The 19,597-nt window shown below is 38.8% G+C and overlaps 1 protein-coding gene across 1 annotated transcript in view; it reads left to right on the top strand.

The window, feature by feature from the left end:
• The window catches only part of LOC143589965 (cysteine-rich receptor-like protein kinase 8), a 46,559-nt gene extending 27,607 nt beyond the window's left edge, over nucleotides 1-18,952 (top strand). The window contains exons 3-7 of the mRNA XM_077070577.1: nucleotides 17,215-17,339; nucleotides 17,428-17,638; nucleotides 17,841-18,078; nucleotides 18,179-18,329; nucleotides 18,410-18,952. Coding sequence (XP_076926692.1) covers nucleotides 17,215-17,339; nucleotides 17,428-17,638; nucleotides 17,841-18,078; nucleotides 18,179-18,329; nucleotides 18,410-18,727 — 1,043 coding nt within the window. The 3' untranslated portion in view covers nucleotides 18,728-18,952. The remainder of the gene's footprint in view (nucleotides 1-17,214; nucleotides 17,340-17,427; nucleotides 17,639-17,840; nucleotides 18,079-18,178; nucleotides 18,330-18,409) is intronic.
• The last annotated feature ends 645 nt before the right edge of the window (nucleotides 18,953-19,597 follow it).

Genomic DNA, 19,597 nt, shown 5'->3' with positions numbered 1-19,597 from the left:
GAGTTGGGTCCACATCTGCGTCACCATCTGATTCAGCACCCAATTTGTGATTGACGCCGATTGGAGTATCATATGGAGAGCTGTCCTCCATCTTGAATCTTATCAGCACATCATGAACGTACTTCGTTTGATGAATGAACATCCCGTCCTTCTTCTGATCAACCTGCAATCCTAGAAAGAAAGTTAGTTCACCCATAGCACTCATCTCGAATCGTTTTCTTCATGACAGCTTCAAAATCCTGACACATGGATACTCTTGATGCAGCAAAAATGATATCATCCACGTAGACTTGACCAGTAGGAAGTCACATCCTTCTCTCTTCACAAACAACGTACTGTCAATCAATCCCCTTTCAAAACCATTTTCCAGCAAGTAGTCCGATAACGTTGAATACCAGGCACGAGGTGCCTGATGTAACCCATACAATGCCTTGCTCAATCTGTATACGTGATCAGGAAAGTCTGGGTCAGGAAAACCCGGAGTTGCTCAACATACACAACCTCATCAACTTTCCCGTTTAGAAACGCGCTCTTCACATCCAACTGAAATACCTTCATCTTTTTAAATGCAGCAAACGCCAAAAACAATCGAATCGCTTCTAACCGGGCGACAGGAGCAAACACTTCATTGTAATCAATACCCTCTTGCTGATTAAATCCTTTAACAACCAGCCTCGCCTTATTTCTTACAATAATTCCCTTATCATCTCTCTTACACTTGAACACCCATTTTGTGCCTATAGCATGCACATTCCTTGGTTTTTCAACCAAGGTCCAAACTTCCATTTTCTCGAACTGAGCCAACTCTTCTTGCATGGCCTCGACCCACGAGCTGTCCTTTAAAGCCATTTGATAATTCTTTGGTTCAATTTGGCTTATAAAGCATGAGTACAAACATTCATCCATTATACCCGTTTTCTTTTATGCTTGTATAAACACAGGTGTGCTCATTCAAGCAACTTCTGGTTTGTACACTGGAGGACACATCACCTATAATATTCTCCAATGGGTGATCTCTGTGAATTCTCGTGGTCGGAACAGATCCGACATGCAAATTATCTTCCAGATTTGAAGAGATCTCATCTATGGTTGTTTCTGGCTGAGAGTGAAAAGGATTAATAAATTCATCTTCAGTTGAGACCGCAGGGGTATCGATAGGGTTTGATGTGGAAGGTTGAGATTTCTCAAACATCTGATGTTGCAATAGATTCTCTTCCTCATCAAGTATCATCTTCGTCACAGCTCTTTCGTCTTCTTCAGAAATTTCCAAATCAGGTACGTTAAACGACTTAAAAAGTTTAACATAGTCGAAAAGCTCAGCAGGTCCATTGCTTGGTTTTGGCGGTTGGTAACTAGTAATGTCGGTGTTACAAACTACCTCCACCTTGCAAGTCGACGTATTGAAGACCCGTCTGTTGGGAGTCCCAACAACATAACCGACTAGGATTCCCTCATCGGCTACTTCACCAAATTTCGAATTAGTCTTCAAAATCGAACAAGGAGACCCAAATGGTTCAAGACCGCACAAGTTGGGCTTCCTTCCGTGCATAAGCTCGTAAAAAGTTTTTCCAAGTCTCTTAACGGTTAACACCCGATTCAGAACATAGCAGGCTGTAGCAACTGCTTCAGCCCAGAACATCACAGGAAGCTTCGAGTCAGCCAGCATAGTTCTGGCTCCTTCAATTAACGTTCGGTTCTTCCTTTCAGCCACTCCATTCTGTTGCGGAGTATACGGAGCGCTGTATTGATGTTCAATTCCCTTCTGAAGACAGAAGATTTCCATTTCAAAGTTCTTGAACTCTGTCCCATTGTCACTTCTGATGAATTTAACTGATTTGCTCATGACGTTCTCAACTTTTGTAATTAGATTCTTCACCATTTGAGCCGTCTCATCTTTCGTTTTCAGAAAATATACCCACGAATATCGCGAGTAGTCATCAGTGATCACCAAGCAGTAAGAGGTACCTCCTAGACTTTGTACATTCACGGGACCGAAGAGATCCATATGAAGTAGTTCTAGAGTACCGGCAATTGAGTTAATCTTCTTGGTGAGAATGGGATTTCTGTGTTGCTTTCCCTTCTTGCATGCTATACATTTGTCTTCAAAGTTAAAACTTTTAAGGGAACGCCCATCACAAGCCCATTCTTGACAATGAAGTTCATCTTCCGAAGATGAATATGTCCCATTCTCCTGTGCCATAATTCTGATTCTGATTCGCTTGCTTTTGTCATTAAACAGGATTCTCAGTGGCCATTTCAGTAGACCTCATATCCATCACATATGTATTCGTTTCACGTGGAGCTTTCATTACTATCCATTCGTCTGGTATTTGAAAACCAGGCTTCAATACTATCGCTTCATTCTTCGTGAAATGGACAGTGTATCTTTATCACAAATCTGCGACACACTCAGCAGATTGTGCTTAATTCCTCCACAAAATTTACATTCTCAAGTGTCATTCTCCCATTCGACACAGTTCCTCTACCAGTAATCCTACCACCGCTCTCACCAGCAAAACTAACTCTTGCTCCCTGAACAGGTTTTAATCTTGCAACAAGTGTTTGTTGCCCGTCATGTGCGGGAACAGCCGCTATCTACAATCCAAAGATTGTTGGCAGCCCTGTTCAACTGTTCCTGCACAATAAAACAAAGAGTTAGAATCTTGGGACCCAAGACCAATTGGTCTTGGATCGATACGTCCCGTACCCTGGCTTTCTCAAGTTAGCATCAGGATAATTTATGTAAGTCCTGTTAGGGAATCTCCCTGCAGATTGAGTGTAATGCCTTCCAAACCTTTGAGAATTGAAAGTGTTATATCTTGTGGTTTGGTTGTAAAACTGAGGTTGGTTTTTATGAAAACTTGAATTCGTTACATTTTGGCATTTTTTAAAGTTTTCATTTTTAGCAGTAACAAAATGACGCTTATACTCAGTTTTATTTGGCTTCACACCTCTGAATCTCGGCTCCAGAGGGCAATCTGCAACTAAATGCCCTAATTTGTTACATCTAAAGCAACACCGACTCTCCATTTTCTTGTCAAATGTTGGTTTGGATGTAGAGGCAGTGTTACCAGCCGTTCGTCTCACATAAGGTGGGACGTACGGATTGAGTGGAGAACTCTTTTTAGAAACTTTATTTTTATCTCCATCGGTGGGTAACCCTACCTTCTCTTTTGTCTGACCAGATTCGGACAACTTATCCGAATCCGATGAGACTGGACTTGAAACAGAAATATTCACATTAGAAACCGGCGAACTTGTTTCGCCACAGCTAACACTTGGTTTTACACTTGTAATCTTGATTGGAGTTGTCTGAGGAACTTCGAAATCAACAGATTTCTGAACACTCGGATTATAAGTATAGTTGTGGTTAAAGGGTGGTGGAACTTCATTATATCCGATTCCTCCCCTCTTTGCAGAGGTACCTGGATCACTCACGAGGTGATCAAGGATGGCCGAGGAATTCCGGAACTGCTCAAGTTTGCGGTTCAGTTCCACCACCTTCACCTGGTGGTCAGCAATCTGTTTATCTCGATCAGCAATCAATTTTGTTTTTTCCTCCAAAACTTCATAACTAAGATCAATTATTTCAATTTTCTCAGCAAGTTTAATTTTTAAGCTTTGAATGTCTTTTTCACATGCTTTTATTTTAATTTTATAACTTGTTTCTCTTGCTTTCGTAAAATGGTGATCTTCTTTAATAGTTTTAAAGTCAGCATCTAAACGGACATACTGATCAGTTATCGTTGTAAGTTGCTCAGACAAATTCTCACAACTAGTATAAATATTCTTAGTACTTACCTCGGAGCGATTATCCTTGTCGTCTGCCATGAAAGCTGTTTCTTCTTCAGTAGCTTTCTCAATTCCATCAACCTTCTCACATTCTTTAACTTCAGCCTCAGCCATGTTCGCTTGCTCACCAGAACCACTTGAATGCGGGTTCCAGTTGTACTCACCTGCTTCTCTGGTCAACATGGCGTTAATCTCTCTGTTAACTCCAGAGTGTTGTGTAGGCCGACCTTGTCCTCGTTCAACCCTCTCATTTCTGCATTCCTTGGCAAAGTGCCCGTACTGTTGACAATTATAGCACCTTACCTTGGATTTGTCGAACCCGGGTCTACCACCAACAAACTTTCTCCCAGTTTTGTTCATAAACCGTTTTACACGCCTCACAATCATTGCCATTTGCCATTGCAAATCCATCTCCTCCAGATCATCAGCATCGATCTGGTCGTAATCCTCATCAAGAGCAGCAGGGTCCACAATCTTCCCCTGGATGTAGTTTTCATAGGAAGCAATAAATGATGCATAGACTGCAAACTGCTCTTCAGCAGATTTTACACTCATAGGCATCTTGGAATAATTATTGCTTGAGGCATTTGCAGAAAAACCACTTGAGGATGCTTGAGGCTTTGAAGTACTTGATCCTCCAGCAACGAAACAGACATCGCCGTTTGAGTTTACAGAAACGTTTCCTTCATGAGAAGAGTCAGAACCTGACTCCCCTTTTGAGTAATAAGCAGCAGATTCAGGCCTCGAACTCGAGCCTGAGTTAACCTTTGCACCATACATACCAGGGTCTTGTATCTGATCTGTTGGTGTTTCTTTTCGAACCATATTAAGCTCATAAGTTCTGAGCTTGTTTACTGCCGTTTCAAGATCACAATTAGGAAAGTCTCTGTCTTCCCTCATAAGAACGGTGTACATTTCCCACTTCGGTGGGAGAGCATCGAGAAGCTTTTCAACGATCTCTTCTTCTCGGTAAGCAATCGAATAATTGCTAAGCTCTGTCATTAGATGATAGTATCTGGTGATAATATCATCCAGTGATTCGTTCTTCAAAAATTTGAAGACGGAGAACTGGGTCTTTAAGAGTTTGATCTTTGATGCACGGATACCCACATTCCCCTCGAATCTATTTTCAAGAGTATCCCAAAGCTCTCTCGCAGAAGTGTACTTTCGGAACGTATGGAGAACCTCTTGAGGAAGTGCCATTGTTATCGCAGCATGGGCCTTGCTTTCGGCCTCGTACATTTTCTTTTCTTCGTCCTCCATTTTGCTGTACTTCTTAACCACATCACGACCTTCGTATTGCGCAGTTGGAGGGATATATCCATCCTGGATGCACACCCACATTTTGGCATCCTGGTATTTGATGTATTGGATGAATCTGTCCTTCCATGCCACGAAGTCAGTTCCTTTCATGAGCCTCGGGGCCTTAGTGGCAGACCCCGCTTCTACTTCCATCTTGACCAAATCGGAGATGTTAATTGACGACATCCTTGCGAAAACCTGAAAAAACCTGAAAATACAAAAAAATATTAAAACAGCTCAGTAGGCGAAGTTAAGAATAACTTCGCTTGAAAGTTAACTTCGCTGAAAAGAGAACTTTGCTGAGTTCTTAAATTCGCTAGACTTGGCGAAGTTAAAAATAACTTCGCTTAGAATGAGCGAACTTAGGAGGTAAGCGAACTTGGGTGGAAAGCGAAGTTGCGGATAACTTATGAGGTAAGCGAAGTTGTGGTTAACTTCGCTAATCCTTATATCTTCGCCGAAACCCTAATTCCAGTGACGGCAACTTCGCCTGAAGAATGGTAACTTCGCCCGAAGAACGGTAACTTCGCCCGATGAACAAGGAAACTGTTCAGATCTGTTTTCGTCAATCCAGCAGTTTCCGATCAATGCAATGGCTTGAAAATGACTGTCAAGCACGAGCAAAACACAATCCCAACAAAAACACGTCCCGCGAATAGGTCAAACGAGACGTTTTCTACACCCGCGTGAAATCCCGAACCTCACAATCGAGCCGATGGCTCTGATACCAATTGTAGGTTCCTGGACGGATCGTACACGGGATGTCGCTAACAACGCAGGTGCGGAATCCCTGCGTAGGTAGATACGAGTGTAGAGTATGTAGAGATCGAACACACAAGCAATAAACCAACCACGTTACATTGATAACAAACACGTGACCCGAGGTCACTGTTACAGACAATGACACGTAACACGTTCACTGAACAACTGAAACGAAAACCTAAACGACCAACAACAAACTGTTTCGGCTGAAACAGTTTATATACACGACAACTTCGCCATAGGCGAAGTTGTCAATAACTTCGCTGGTTCAACAAGTTCGCCAGAGCGAACTTGTTGACAACTTCGCGTATTACTAAAATAAACATAATCAAAACATAATTGCATTACAGACTCGATTACAAATGCTAGACTATGAACTACTGACACACATGTACCAACAGGTTTTATTATATTTGGTAATGTATTTGCTAACAAGTTTGGCTAGTCTATATAAGCCGAGTTATGGTTAGACATTAGATTATGAAGTTGGTGCAACCGAGTTAGGGTTCATTAAGAGTCAAACTAAGTTAGGATTTTGAGAGTTGTAATCAGTTTTTTGAGTTATATTTTCTGATTAATATAAACGAGAGTTAGTCATTTACTTGGTGTTTGATTATCGATCTGGGACTTGAATTGGTATCAAAGCCAAGTTCAAGAAATCGATAATCAGTCAGCGGCGATCGTTGGCTTGAGAGGAGCTATCAATCGATGAATATCGGAACCAAGTTGGGTTCTTACTAATACGTCGGAGTAGCGGCGTGGTTCCTATTACGGCAGCGTAACAAGTACATTGCGTTGTTCATGTGGTAGCAACTCGGAAGACAACAGGTTTCTGGTTGCGGATTTCGGCGAGTTAAGAAGTGATCAACGGCAAAGATCATAACTGTGAAAGTTTTTTGTTTTTTCAATCGGATCGGTTTCAGTGATTATATGATTTTGTGATTAATAGTTCACAAAGTCAACGTCTTTGGACTTTTGTGGAGGATTACAATTTTCTTTGTTTGCAATAGGTTACGAAAAAAAAAATCAAATAATATTTTAATTTAGAAATTTAAGATTATTTTATTTTACGAGCAAGTTGGTTCAGTTCTGAAAAGTTGTTCAGAATTTATTGGTTTGTATTTGTTCCAACAAAGTGGAGCAAGGGGGTTCGACATCAATGGCAGGTGACGAAGAAAGACCACTAATCCAACCCAAAGCGAGTGGGGGATATCACTACAGGTTCCAAAGTTGAATGAAACTAATTACGTCACATGGGCGACTGTGGTGGAAGCGATTTTGGACTATCAAGAGTTATGAGAAGTTGTTCAACCAGAAGAGGGCGCGGTTATTGATGCGAAGAAGAATAAAATGGCAAGATCATTTTTGTTTCAAGTGGTGAATGGTGATATTCTTCTTCAGATTTCTCAATATAAGAATGCCCAAGAAATATAGATGGCTTTTAAAGCACGGTATGTTGGGGCCAAGCAAGTTCAAAAGGCTTGACTACTAACGTTGAAAAGTGAATTTGAGAAACTCAAGATGGCGGAAAACGAGACTATTGATTAGTTTGCAGGAAAAATAACAAGTATGTTTTCAAAGGCAGCGAGTCTAGGTCACACATTCGAGCAAAATGTCTTGGTGAAGAAGTTAAAGGATGCGGTTCCAGATAAGTACTTCCAACTCGTAGCCTCAATCGAGTAAAGTGTTGATCTTGATAGTTTGATGTTTGAAGATGTTGTTGGAAGACTTAAGGCATTTGTGGAATGTCTACGAGGGAGAGAACGAGCATCTAATTCACAAGGTCAGTTACTTTTCAATCAATCGGAAAGTAGTTACAAAGGCAAGTCGTATAATCAGTCCGGTAGCCGAGGTAACGGTTGGCTGAGTTCACAGGGACGTGGGATAGGCCGTGAAACCGGAGGTCAAGATCGAGAAGATGAGGATCAAGATGGTTGTGACAACCGAGATGGTAAACATTGTGGGTCAAGGTATACGATTTAAAGAAGAGCGAATGATCGTCAAAAGGTTAGAAGGGATAGATCACAAGTTCAGTGTTACCATTGTGATAAGTTCGGACACTTTGCGTATATGTGCCCGGAACGCATGAATAAAAAGGAAGAATCTAATTTGAAAAAAATTGATGATTTTGATCCATCTATATTTATGATTAAAGGTGATCAAATGATAGTTTTACTAAATGTAGACGGTGTGATTCCAAAGCATTTCAAAACCGAGCCGATGGAGAAAGATGTTTGGTATCTCGACAACAGAGCATCGAATCACATGACGGGTGATAGAGCTTATTTTTATTAGTTGAATGAACAAGTCACGAGAAAGGTGAAGTTTGGAGATGAATCTTGTATTGATATTCGGGGAAAAGGTTCAGTCTCAATTGAAGGGAAAACAGGGGAGCAGCGCGCTAACCGATGTCTACTACATCCTGAGCCTACAGTGCAATATCATAAGTCTCGGTCAAGAAACGGAAGGTGGATGCAAGATTCACATGAAACATGATTTGCTAACCATTAAAGATGATGCAGGTAAGCTTTGATGAAGGTGACAAGGACCAAGAACCGATTGTACAAGATTAGCCTCAAGATAACAAGTCCCGGTAAATGAGCTATCATTGGAATGAAGAATTTTGCAGGTTGGGATCTTCAAAGTATTTGACTGAAAGAAGACAAGCCAGGTACGAGTCAGATTCCAATCAAAGATCCAAGTTCCAAAATTCAAAATCCAAAGAAGAGTGTTCAAGAAACTAAACATATGGTCAAGAAAGCGATTCAAGCCCAAGAGAAGGTGTATAATGATCAAACGAAGCAAGTGTTTCTTCAAGCTAAGTGGAGACCAAAGAACATTGCAAGAGATCAAGAAAAGCCTCGGGAGAATCAAGAGAATGATGACTAGCGTGAAGTTGAAGATCCGCCAATTTCGAGTAGGAAATTAGGGGGTGAGTCAGATACAACAATTGGGGGGGGGGGTTGATTGTTGGCTCAATTGTTGTTTGGCCCAAGTGTGAGGCCCAACCCAAGAATTATTAGGGTATTATTATATTTGGTAATGTCTTGGCTAACAGGTTTGATTAGTCTATATAAGCCGAGTTATGGTTAGACATTAGATTATGAAGTTGGTGCAACCGAGTTAGGGTTCATCAATAGTCAAACCGAGTTAGGGTTTGGGAGTTGTAATCAGTTTTTTGAGTTATATTTTCTGATTAATAGAAACGAGAGTTATTTGTTTACTTGGTTTTTGATTATCGATCCGGAACTTGAGTGTTGGGGGGCTAATTTGTTTTACAATTTGGGTTATGAGAACTATGATGTGGCATACTGAAGTAATTTCTTGGTTGTTTAGGTTTGTGGGTCAGATCTTAACTTGAATCCCCATTTCAATCTCATTAAGAAGTTTTTTTCCCTTTACTCCAGTGCGCACCATTTTCCTTCATTTAATATCATGTTTCGTCTTACCCAATGTTTCCTTTTTTGAGGATCAAATAGCTCCTATCTTTTGTATCTTCTTTGACACCGAGTAGACCATCTTCTCACTTCTACCATCCAACATTTTGATATAAGAACCTAGTGTAGGAATCCGTTCGTGTATAAAAATAAAACACTTTTAATAAAGTGATTGCAATACAAGGAATCAAACCTATCTAGGAAAGCAAGTAAATTACAATACGAATTACACTGGAAAAATCAAAATTACGATACAATTGAAATAAAATAATGCAAGAAAGGTATAGAAGAAGAATGGTGTCGTGGTCTTTATGGCCGAGGATCGTGTTTTACACGGGGCCCTTAAAACAAATTCCGGGTCTCTCCCCGTTTTGTTTCCCAGGGTACAACGGCCTAAGCAATATGTACTGCCGGGGAGGGCTCTAGCACCCGAATAGTACCTTAAAGAAAATGATGAATATGATCAAAAATGTTGGAATTCTTTAGGGAGAAAGTTGGAGAAAACACAAGAGAGAATGTGTTATTTTGTGTGTTTTGTGTATCTACAACCAAGGAGCTCCCTTGATATTTATACTAGTAGAAAGTTGAAACCATTCAACCATCATTAAAGAAAAAAGTGAAACACTCCAATCAACATTAACCAATGCATTTAAGTTTTGACCAAAACTTAATGACATGTTAAATGGTCTTGACTAAATAAAAGGTGTTTCAACTAATCATAAAATAAAAAAATTCAAAATTAAAAAATATTTTATTTACACAAAATTTTCCAACAATCCCCCACATGTGAAAATAAAACTCATTCATTTCCACACATTTTCCAACAATCCCCCACATGTGAAAACAAAACTCATTCATTTTCACATTGAGATCAATCCATACATGCAAGTTTCTTATATTCAATTCAACGGTTGAGCATTGCAGGATAGGTAGGTGTTACCCTTTGAACCTTCCTTTGTGAAGCATACTTAGTCTCCTAGCGGTGTGTAGACACGATGTCTTTGAACATACTCCTATTTATGTAGACGACAATACACTTCACACAACACTCTCCTTGGTCTGGCCAACCCCTCACTGTCGTGTCCTATTATGGCCCTTGAACACTAGCGTGGTTCTGTGAGAGCTCTAGGATTTTTGCCCTAAAATTTATTCGAACCGACCCTGGTTCTCTCTCACATAGGTGATTCTCGCTCGAATCATTAAAAGCAATAGGTTTGTTGATTTCCACAAATCATTAACCTTTATTATGCTTATCCTTACAACATGTGTCACTGATTGGAATGGACTAGGACGCACGCACACGCAACACCCTTTAGTTTGGTTTGGGGTACTCCCCCATAGTAACCACCCTTGGTTTCATGATTAAGTTGTCCTATTGAACCTAGATCTTGGGATCTCCAGTCAAATAGGTTAGGTTCCTTCATGTCCCCTTTTCCCATGGGCTTTAGTCCCATTCCTTTTGACGACTTTCTAACTAACTCTCTGCTTAAGCCTTTTGTTAACGGGTCTGCAATGTTATCTTTTGACTTCACATAGTCAATTGTGATAACACCCGTTGTGAGTAGTTGTCGTACCATGTTATGTCTACGTCGAATATGCCTTGATTTGCCATTGCACATCACGCTATGGGCTCTACCAATCGCTGATTGACTGTCACAATGTATACAAATAGCCGACAAAGGCTTTGGCCATATTGGAATATCTTCCATAAATTGACGTAGCCATTCCGCCTCTTCACCACATTTATCCAAGGCGATAAACTCCAATTCCATAGCGGATCTAGCTATAACCGTTTGCTTAGAAGACTTCCAAGCAATAGCTGCACCACCAAGTGTGAATACATATCCACCTTTTGATTTACAATCTTTTATATCCGAAATCCAATTTGCATCACGGTATCCTTCGATCACAGCTGGATCACGGTTATAATGGAGTCCATAGTCTCTCGTGAATCTCAAGTATCTTAGCACTCGCATGATACTTTTCCAATGTTCCCTGCTTGGATTACTAGTATATCTACTTAACCGCCTCACGGCATAAGCTAGATCGGGTCTAGTACATGTCATAAGATACATTAAACTCCCAATGATTCTTGAGTATTCTAATTGAGCAACACCCTCGCCTCTATTTTTAGATAGATAGTGGGTGGTATCAATTGGAGTTGACGCGCACCGCGTGTCATCCTTATTGAATTTCTCAATAATCTTGTCCACATAGTGAGATTGACTTAAGACAAGACCATTTTGGGTTCTAGTGATTGAACCCCAAGAATCACGTCCGCGAGATCCAAGTTTTTCATGTCAAACCTCGCTTTCAACATATCTTTTGTAGATTTAATCATAGTATCATTACTCCCAATGATAAGCATATCATCTACATAAAGACATAAAATGACATAACCTCTCGGCGTGTCCTTCACATAGACACATTTGTCACACTCGTTTATTTTGAAACCATTGTCAAGCATGACATGATCAAACTTTAAGTGCCATTGTTTTGGAGCTTGCTTCAAACCATACAATGATTTGACTAGTTTACATACTTTGCCCTATTTCCCTGGGGCGGAGAAACCCTCGGGTTGCTCCATGTAAATCTCTTCATCTAAATCGCCATTTAGAAATGCAGTTTTTACATCCATTTGGTGAATTTCCAAATTTCGTGAGGCCGCGATTGCAAGAACCAACCTTATTGAGGTTATTCACGTGACCGGCGAGTAAGTATCAAAATAGTCTAGACCTTCTTTTTGTCTATACCCTTTGATCACTAACCTTGCCTTGTATTTATCAATACTTCCATCGCCTTTCATCTTCCTTTTGAATATCCAATGATATCCAAGGGGTTTACAACCCGGCGGAAGATCTACTAACTCCCAAGTATGATTTTGCAATATAGAATCTATCTCGTTCTTAATTGCTTCTTTCCATTGAGGTGATTCCGCGGAGGTAACCGCCTCGCGGTAGGTATTGGGCTCACCCTCAACCATGTAGCTCACGAAATCGGGACCGAAAGATTTTTCAATCCTTGGTCTTTTGCTTCGTCTAAGCTCACCTTCCTCAATTTCGGGTCGTTCATGTCTCTCATCATGAACCGTATCATCAATCGCTCTTGATGTACTTGCTTCATCCACCGCTCTTGATGAACTCGCATGTGTTTTCCTTAAATAGGGAAACACATTTTCGAAAAAATCATTGGTCCTCCACTCAACAATAGTGCCTTCATATACATTGGGATTCTTGGACTCATGTACAAGAAACCTATGCACATTACTATGGTGTGCATATCCAATGAATATACAATCCACGGTTTTAGGTCCTATCGTTAGTACCTTTGTTGGCGGAACCGGCACCTTGGCAAGGCACCCCCACACTCGAACGTATTTGTATGAAGGTTTTTTACCCTGCCATAACTTCTACGGATTCACGTCTGTTTTCTTATGGGGTATCTTATTCAAGATATAATTGGCCGAGAGAATAGCCTCCCCCCCCCCTCGCCCACAAGTCATAGCTCACGCCCGAGCTAATCAACATGGCATTCATTATCTCTTTCAATGTACAGTTCTTTCGTTCCGCAATGCCATTTGATTGTGGAGAATAAGGTGTGGTACGCTCATGTATTATGCCACTTTTTGCGCATATTTCCGCAAATGGTGAAACATATTCACCACCCCTATCACTTCGCAAAGTTTTTATTTTCCGATTTTGTTGATTTTCAACCTCATCTTTATACAAGATAAACTTGTCTATTGCTTCATCCTTACTTTTAAGTAAGTATGCATAGCAATACCAAGTACTATCATCAATGAACGTGATGAAATACTTATTTCCACCTCTTGTGGGAGCGGCTTTTAAATCGTACACATCGGTGTGGGTTAAATCAAGGGGTTCGATTATTCGTTGAACCGATTTGAAAGGCTTTCTCGTTAGTTTGGATCCAACACATGTTTCGCATTTATATTTTGAATCGATTTTAAAATATGGAATACTATTTAATTTAATTAAACGTCGAATTGAATTAAATTTACATGTCCTAGTCTACCATGCCAAACATAAGAATTAGAATTTGACGACTCAAACATGTAAATAGAAGTTGCAATTTTATTCATAGAATTTTTTACAACAATTACATTCAATTTGAACATAGCATTGTCGGCATAGCCCTTGCCGACAAACATTTCATTTTCAATAAAATAAATTTATCCGATTCAATCACCAAGCGAAATCCGTGCTTGTTGAGCATCCATCCTGAGACAAGATTCTTGCAAATCTCGGGAACATAGAGAACTTTGGTCAACGTGAACTCCTGCCGGAAGTCCACTTCAAGACCACATCGCCTTCTCCCATGATGTTTGCGGTCACTTTATTCCCCATGTAAAGCTTCTGGTCACCCGCCGCCTCTTTGAAATTCTTAAAGGGTTGTTTGTCGCCGCAAACATGGCGGGTCGCGCCGGTGTCAACGTACCACCCTTTGGGAGCGTCTCCAACAACGTTGACTTCCTCGACGAAAGCCGCTTCCTCGGTAATCATCACCACGAGAGGAGTGCCATGTCGTCCACCAAATCCGCGTGCTCGCGCTTCGGTTTCTTGCACTTATTCGCCTGGTGCCCCATCTCGTTACAGTTGTAACATGGTCCTTAAAAAGGTGGAGGCTTCTTTTTCACAACCCCTTTTTTCACGCCAAGGTCCACTTTCGCTTTCCCTTTGTTACCTTTGTCTTTGCCCTTCTTGCCCCCTTTAGAGGATTAACCGTACTCGACTAAGTTAGCATTGACGGAAACATCCACTAGGCTACCTTTTTAAGCTCTCTTATTGTCTTCTTCTATCCGAAGTCGAACAATAAGATCATCAATGGTCATCTTCTTTCGCTTGTGTTTAAGATAATTCTTAAACTCAACCCAACTAGGGGCAATTTTTCAATCATCGCTGCCACTTGAAATGTCTCACTAAGTGTCATTCCCTCAGCAAAGATATCGTGAAGTATAACCTGCAACTCTTGGACTTGACTAATTACAGTCTTGGAGTCAACCAAGAAACGGGCAACAACAAATTTCTTTTTTCCCGCATCCTCCATTTTGTACTTTTTCTCTAAAGACTCCCATAATTCTTTGGCAGTCTTTATTGAAGAGTACACGTTATACAACGCGTCAACCAAACAGTTTAACACATGGTTTCGACATAAGAATTCCGAATGCTTCCACGTATCTACCGCACTCAAAGCTTGAGTGTCGGTCTCCCTTTCCGCGTTAGTGGCTAGGGGAGCGGATTCTGTCAGGAACCTCGCAAGGTTCAAGGTGGTCAAATAGAAGAACATCTTCTGTTCCCACCGTTTAAAGTGCGAACCCTGAGAACTTCTTGGTTTTTTCAGCGTGATTAGCCATGGTAGTCACTCCTACCATAACGGACAAAGGCGTACCGGAAACGTTGCTCGATGACGGTGATGCTATTTTTTCTGAAAAATAAACTATGCTAAGTTAGTTTTTTCGGAAATATTAATAGTGGTCGCTCCCACTAAATTAAAGTTACGCAAAACTTTTTAATTCGAACTCTCGAATTAACCCACCGAAGGTGTTCTAAGTCCAACTTTGAAGGGACCAAACAATGGGTTTTTCCAAGAGTTTAGCGTTAAAAAATCCGAGTTGTAACCGGTTTCCGTTTCTACAAAGTCGCTCCTTTGAATAGAAACAGAAAAAAATGTTTTTTAAAAACACAACCGCGTGAAACAAAACTAGTTTGAGTCACACGAAAATGTTTTAATACAAGAACGGTGATTTTTTAAAAATTTGTTTTAAGATTGTAGGAATCCGTTCGCGTATAAAAATAAAACACTTTTAATAAAATTATTACAATACAAGGAATCAAAAAAATCTAGGAAAACAAGTAAATTACAATACGAATTACACCGGAAAAATCAAAATTACAATACAATTGAAATAAAATAATGCAAGAAAGGTGTAGAAGAAGAATAGTGTCGTGGTCTTTGTGGCCAAGGATCGTGTTTTCACGGGGCCCTTAAAACAAATTCCGGGTCTCTCCCCGTTTTGTTTCCCAGGGTACAACGGCCTAAGCAATATGTACTGCCAGGGAGGGCTCTAGCACCCGAATAGTACTTTAAAGAAAATGATGAAGATGATCAAGAATGTTGGAATTCTTTAGGGAGAAAGTTGGAGAAAACTCAAGAGAGAATGTGTTATTTTGTGTGTTTTATGTATCTACAACCAAGGAGCTCCCTTGGTATTTATACTAGTAGAAAGTTGAAATCATTCAACAATCATTAAAGAAAAAAGTGAAATACCCCAATCAACATTAACCAATGCATTTAAGTTTTAACCAAAACTTAATGACATGTTGAATGGTCTTAACTAAATCAAAGGAGTTTCAACTAATCATATAAAATAAAAGAATTTAAAATTAAAAAATATTTTATTTACACAAAAATTTTCGTAACACCTAGCGCCTTAACATGCACACAACCATATACTTTCAAGAGTTTCTGGTGTGGTTTCTTTCTGACCCAAGCTTCATATTGTGAGATATCAAGGAGTGCCTTTGTTGGCAACCTATTGAATAGATATATACCGCAGATCTAACCTTTCAAAAATTCAAGCAATTGCCATAATGGTTTGATTTCACCTTTCTACCACGCCAAGTTGTTGTGGTGAACGTGGTGTCATAAGGTGTCTTTTAACGCCGTCTCACACAAAATAGAGTGAATTCTTTTGAAAGGAACTCCCTTGTTGGTATGAACACACTTTTTTAACATAAAACTGAATGCTTTTCATTAGTTTTCAGTGTTTTGACACTTAACACATTTAACAACCCATCTTTTCCTTGCATGATATAAGACCACGTCATCCTTTTTCATTCAAATGTCTGTCATGGTTTCTTTACTACCATGCATTCTTCACATAATTTCTTTGGATGCTTTATCATTGGAACTACCATATCTCTTAAAGCATATTATGGCTTGCTAAAGTCTTGTATTCTACAACCAATTGACACCATCCTGTGTTGACAAGGGACATGTTAACTAACCCGTTTTCACAAGAGTTCTAACCCAATAAAGAAAAACATCCCATGTAGGTTCATCCAAAGACCTTCTTTTATATCCATTTTTTATATCCATTTTTCAATCAATTTTTTATATCCATTTTTCAATCAAACAAAATAAAGCCTTTGCCTAATTTTAGTTCAACGGTAGATCCATCTCCAAACGTCACATTCTCATTTGCATCATCGAACTTCATTTTTATTTCGTCATAGAATTGTTTGCTCTATTGTTAAGTAGCGAACTTTATGTTCAATCCAGGATTCATCCCCCCCCCCCCCCACACACACACAATCAGCTTCTTTTTTTTTTCAGATATCACACGCGAAAATGATATTCACTTGAGTTTGTTATCAAAAAACTAAATGTTCGTTTGTTTAATAAACGAGCGAGCATGCATAAGGAATTTCGTTCGATAAATGAACAAACACAAACAAAGACTATGCTTGTTAGACTGTTTTTCTGAGCATTCGATAATGTGTTTGCTTACGTCCGCTTATGTTCGTTAAAGGTTTTTAATACCAATTAATAAGTCTTCCAATCTTATCATATTGATTTAGGCAAAATTATAAACTATAAGACAAAACACAAGAGTGTTATGTGACTAAATATATGTACAAATAAACATTATTATTTTTCTTTTTAACTTTTTTTTTTGGTTGAATTTCATCAAATAAATTATGAACGGGATAGTGGAGAATGTACAACTCTTTGTTTTGTTTTTATTCTTTTTTATTTGTATTTCAATTTTCAAAGGCAGACAAGGTGTCCACTTTCATGACTATGTTAATCCCCACAAGTCATCTTCATAGTACTGTCAAAGCTAGGACAAATGTATATATCTTCTTCCTAATGTTCAGTGTTCCTCTTATTTGAGTAGATGATACTATGGATATGAGCACCATTGAGTCATTGCAGTATGACTTTGAAGTTGTAAAAGTAGCTACCAATGACTTTTCTGACCAGAATAAGCTGGGAGAAGGTGGATTTGGATCAGTGTACAAGGTAATAACGTACAAGAATACGTTTTTTTTTTTCATACGTTAATAAGTGAAACGAGAACCTTAACTTTACATGAAATTTAAAATATTAGGGAACTCTTCATAATGGACAAGAAGTAGCAGTGAAGAGGTTGTCAAAGGATTCTGGACAAGGGGAAATAGAATTCAAGAACGAGGTCATGCTTGTTGCAAAGCTGCAACATCGTAATTTGGTTAGACTGCTTGGTTTTAGCTTAGAAGGATCCGAAAGGCTTCTCATATATGAATTTATGCCAAATGGAAGCCTTGATCAATTTATATTTGGTATATTTTTCTTTTTTTCAACAAGGGATTGAATTGTGTGCTACCAAAATTATCATATAACACAAACACTCATGTTTGAAAATTTTATAGTAATCTAGGTGGTGGAAATATTATGTTTGAAACTACTATTATTTACTTTAAATTGTTTTTGCATTTTTAACATAAACAATTCTTACTGAACATTCTGTCATGCTTATTTCAGATCCACCTAAGCGTTCGTTGCTTGATTGGAATAGACGTAACAAAATTATAAAGGGGATTGCTCGTGGCCTTCTTTATCTTCATGAAGACTCGCGTTTGAGGATAATTCATCGTGACCTTAAAGCAAGTAATGTTTTGCTAGATGAAGAAATGAACTCCAAAATTGCGGATTTTGGCATGGCAAGGTTATTTAATCTCCAAGAAACTCATGGACGCACAGATCGAATTGTTGGAACATAGTAAGTTAACTAACTTTGAATAACTATCATGCCTTCTTTGTCTTGACACCTTTCCAAACACTCATTTTTAATGAACTCTCCTTTCAATGCCTCTCTAAAGTGGCTATATGCCTCCGGAATATATCATGCACGGCCAATTTTCAGTGAAGTCGGATATTTTCAGCTTTGGAGTATTATTGCTTGAAATAATAACAGGTCAAAAGAACCAATGCTTTAAGATTGAGGGTAGAACGGAATTCATTCTTAGCTATGTAAGCACTGACGAACTCCCTCTATATATGTGTGTTGCATCGACCCAATGCTTATAATTTGACTTCCCGATCTCTTACAGGTGTGGAAATGTTGGAGATATGAAACTATAGCAGATATAATAGACCCAACATTGATGGTGGACTCAAGTTCACTACAGGAAATCATGAGAATTGTTCACATTGGCTTATTATGTGTTCAAAATAATGTTGTTGAGAGACCATCCATGGCTTCAGTTGTTCTTATGCTTAATAGCTCGTCAGTTACTCTTCAAGTACCATATGAGCCAGCTTTTTTCATGCGTAGCTCCTCAATAACAAGTGGGTCAGAAAGCTACAACCAAGTATCTTCTCACTCTTCGGGAAAAGATGCTTCAATATCCACAATTGTTGCAAGATAGCCTTGTCAATGTATTTAATATATAATTAATAATTATGGTCATGAATAAGAAACTTCAATATGTAATACATATACATATAATTGTATCAGTGGCCGCCTATCCTTTCTTACGTTCGAACTTGCGGTGGTGATATTTGTCTTCACGATGAACACCAAATTACAAGTCCTTACATGAAACTGTTATCCCCATGTTCTATATTATATTCAACTATCTCTTGAACCCGTGTATTATACAGGATTTGTTAAATTACCGAATTTAGGTATTTAATCATACATAATTTGTGGATTTTCTTTTGTATTTACAGATGAATTTTAATATTATCACACACTTCAAATGTTACATATTTAGATTTTACATTTTCCTAATATTGAAATAATTTTTTAAAATGGCATAAAATCATATATTAGTAATTACCTAAACATATTAAAGATGTTTTATATGGTCGTTACGAATTTAAGTTAAATAGTATATTTTTACAAATTCTAAGATTATAAATTTTGTATTTGTTCAACGAAATTTAAGGTGCACACATAATTAAATATCCAGTATGAAAATATGTCACTAATTATTATACGATAATAGTTCGTAAAACATGTTTTTAACTAATTTAATACTCTCTCCATCCCATTGAAAGTGTCCATATTTTCTTTTTTGTTTGCCCCATTACAAATGTCCATTTTCTAAATTTATTAGCCAATTTTCAAGTTTACCCTTAAACACACACAACTAGCATTATTAATAAACAAGATTGATTGACCCAATTTACAATGACATTATTGTCATTTGGTAAGAAAAAAAAGTAATCATTCAATCTACTTTGAACTTAGTGTTTTTTAAAGCATAAAACTTAAAGAGGGACGGAGGAAGTAA

The sequence above is a fragment of the Bidens hawaiensis genome, unplaced genomic scaffold (genome assembly GCF_021521415.1).
Source record: "Bidens hawaiensis isolate Kalapana, Puna unplaced genomic scaffold, B.hawaiensis_p1.1 tig00038071_1, whole genome shotgun sequence".
Classification (NCBI taxonomy): domain Eukaryota; kingdom Viridiplantae; phylum Streptophyta; class Magnoliopsida; order Asterales; family Asteraceae; genus Bidens; species Bidens hawaiensis.
Note: the sequence above shows the minus strand (reverse complement) of the source record. Positions and strands in the feature narration are given on the sequence as shown.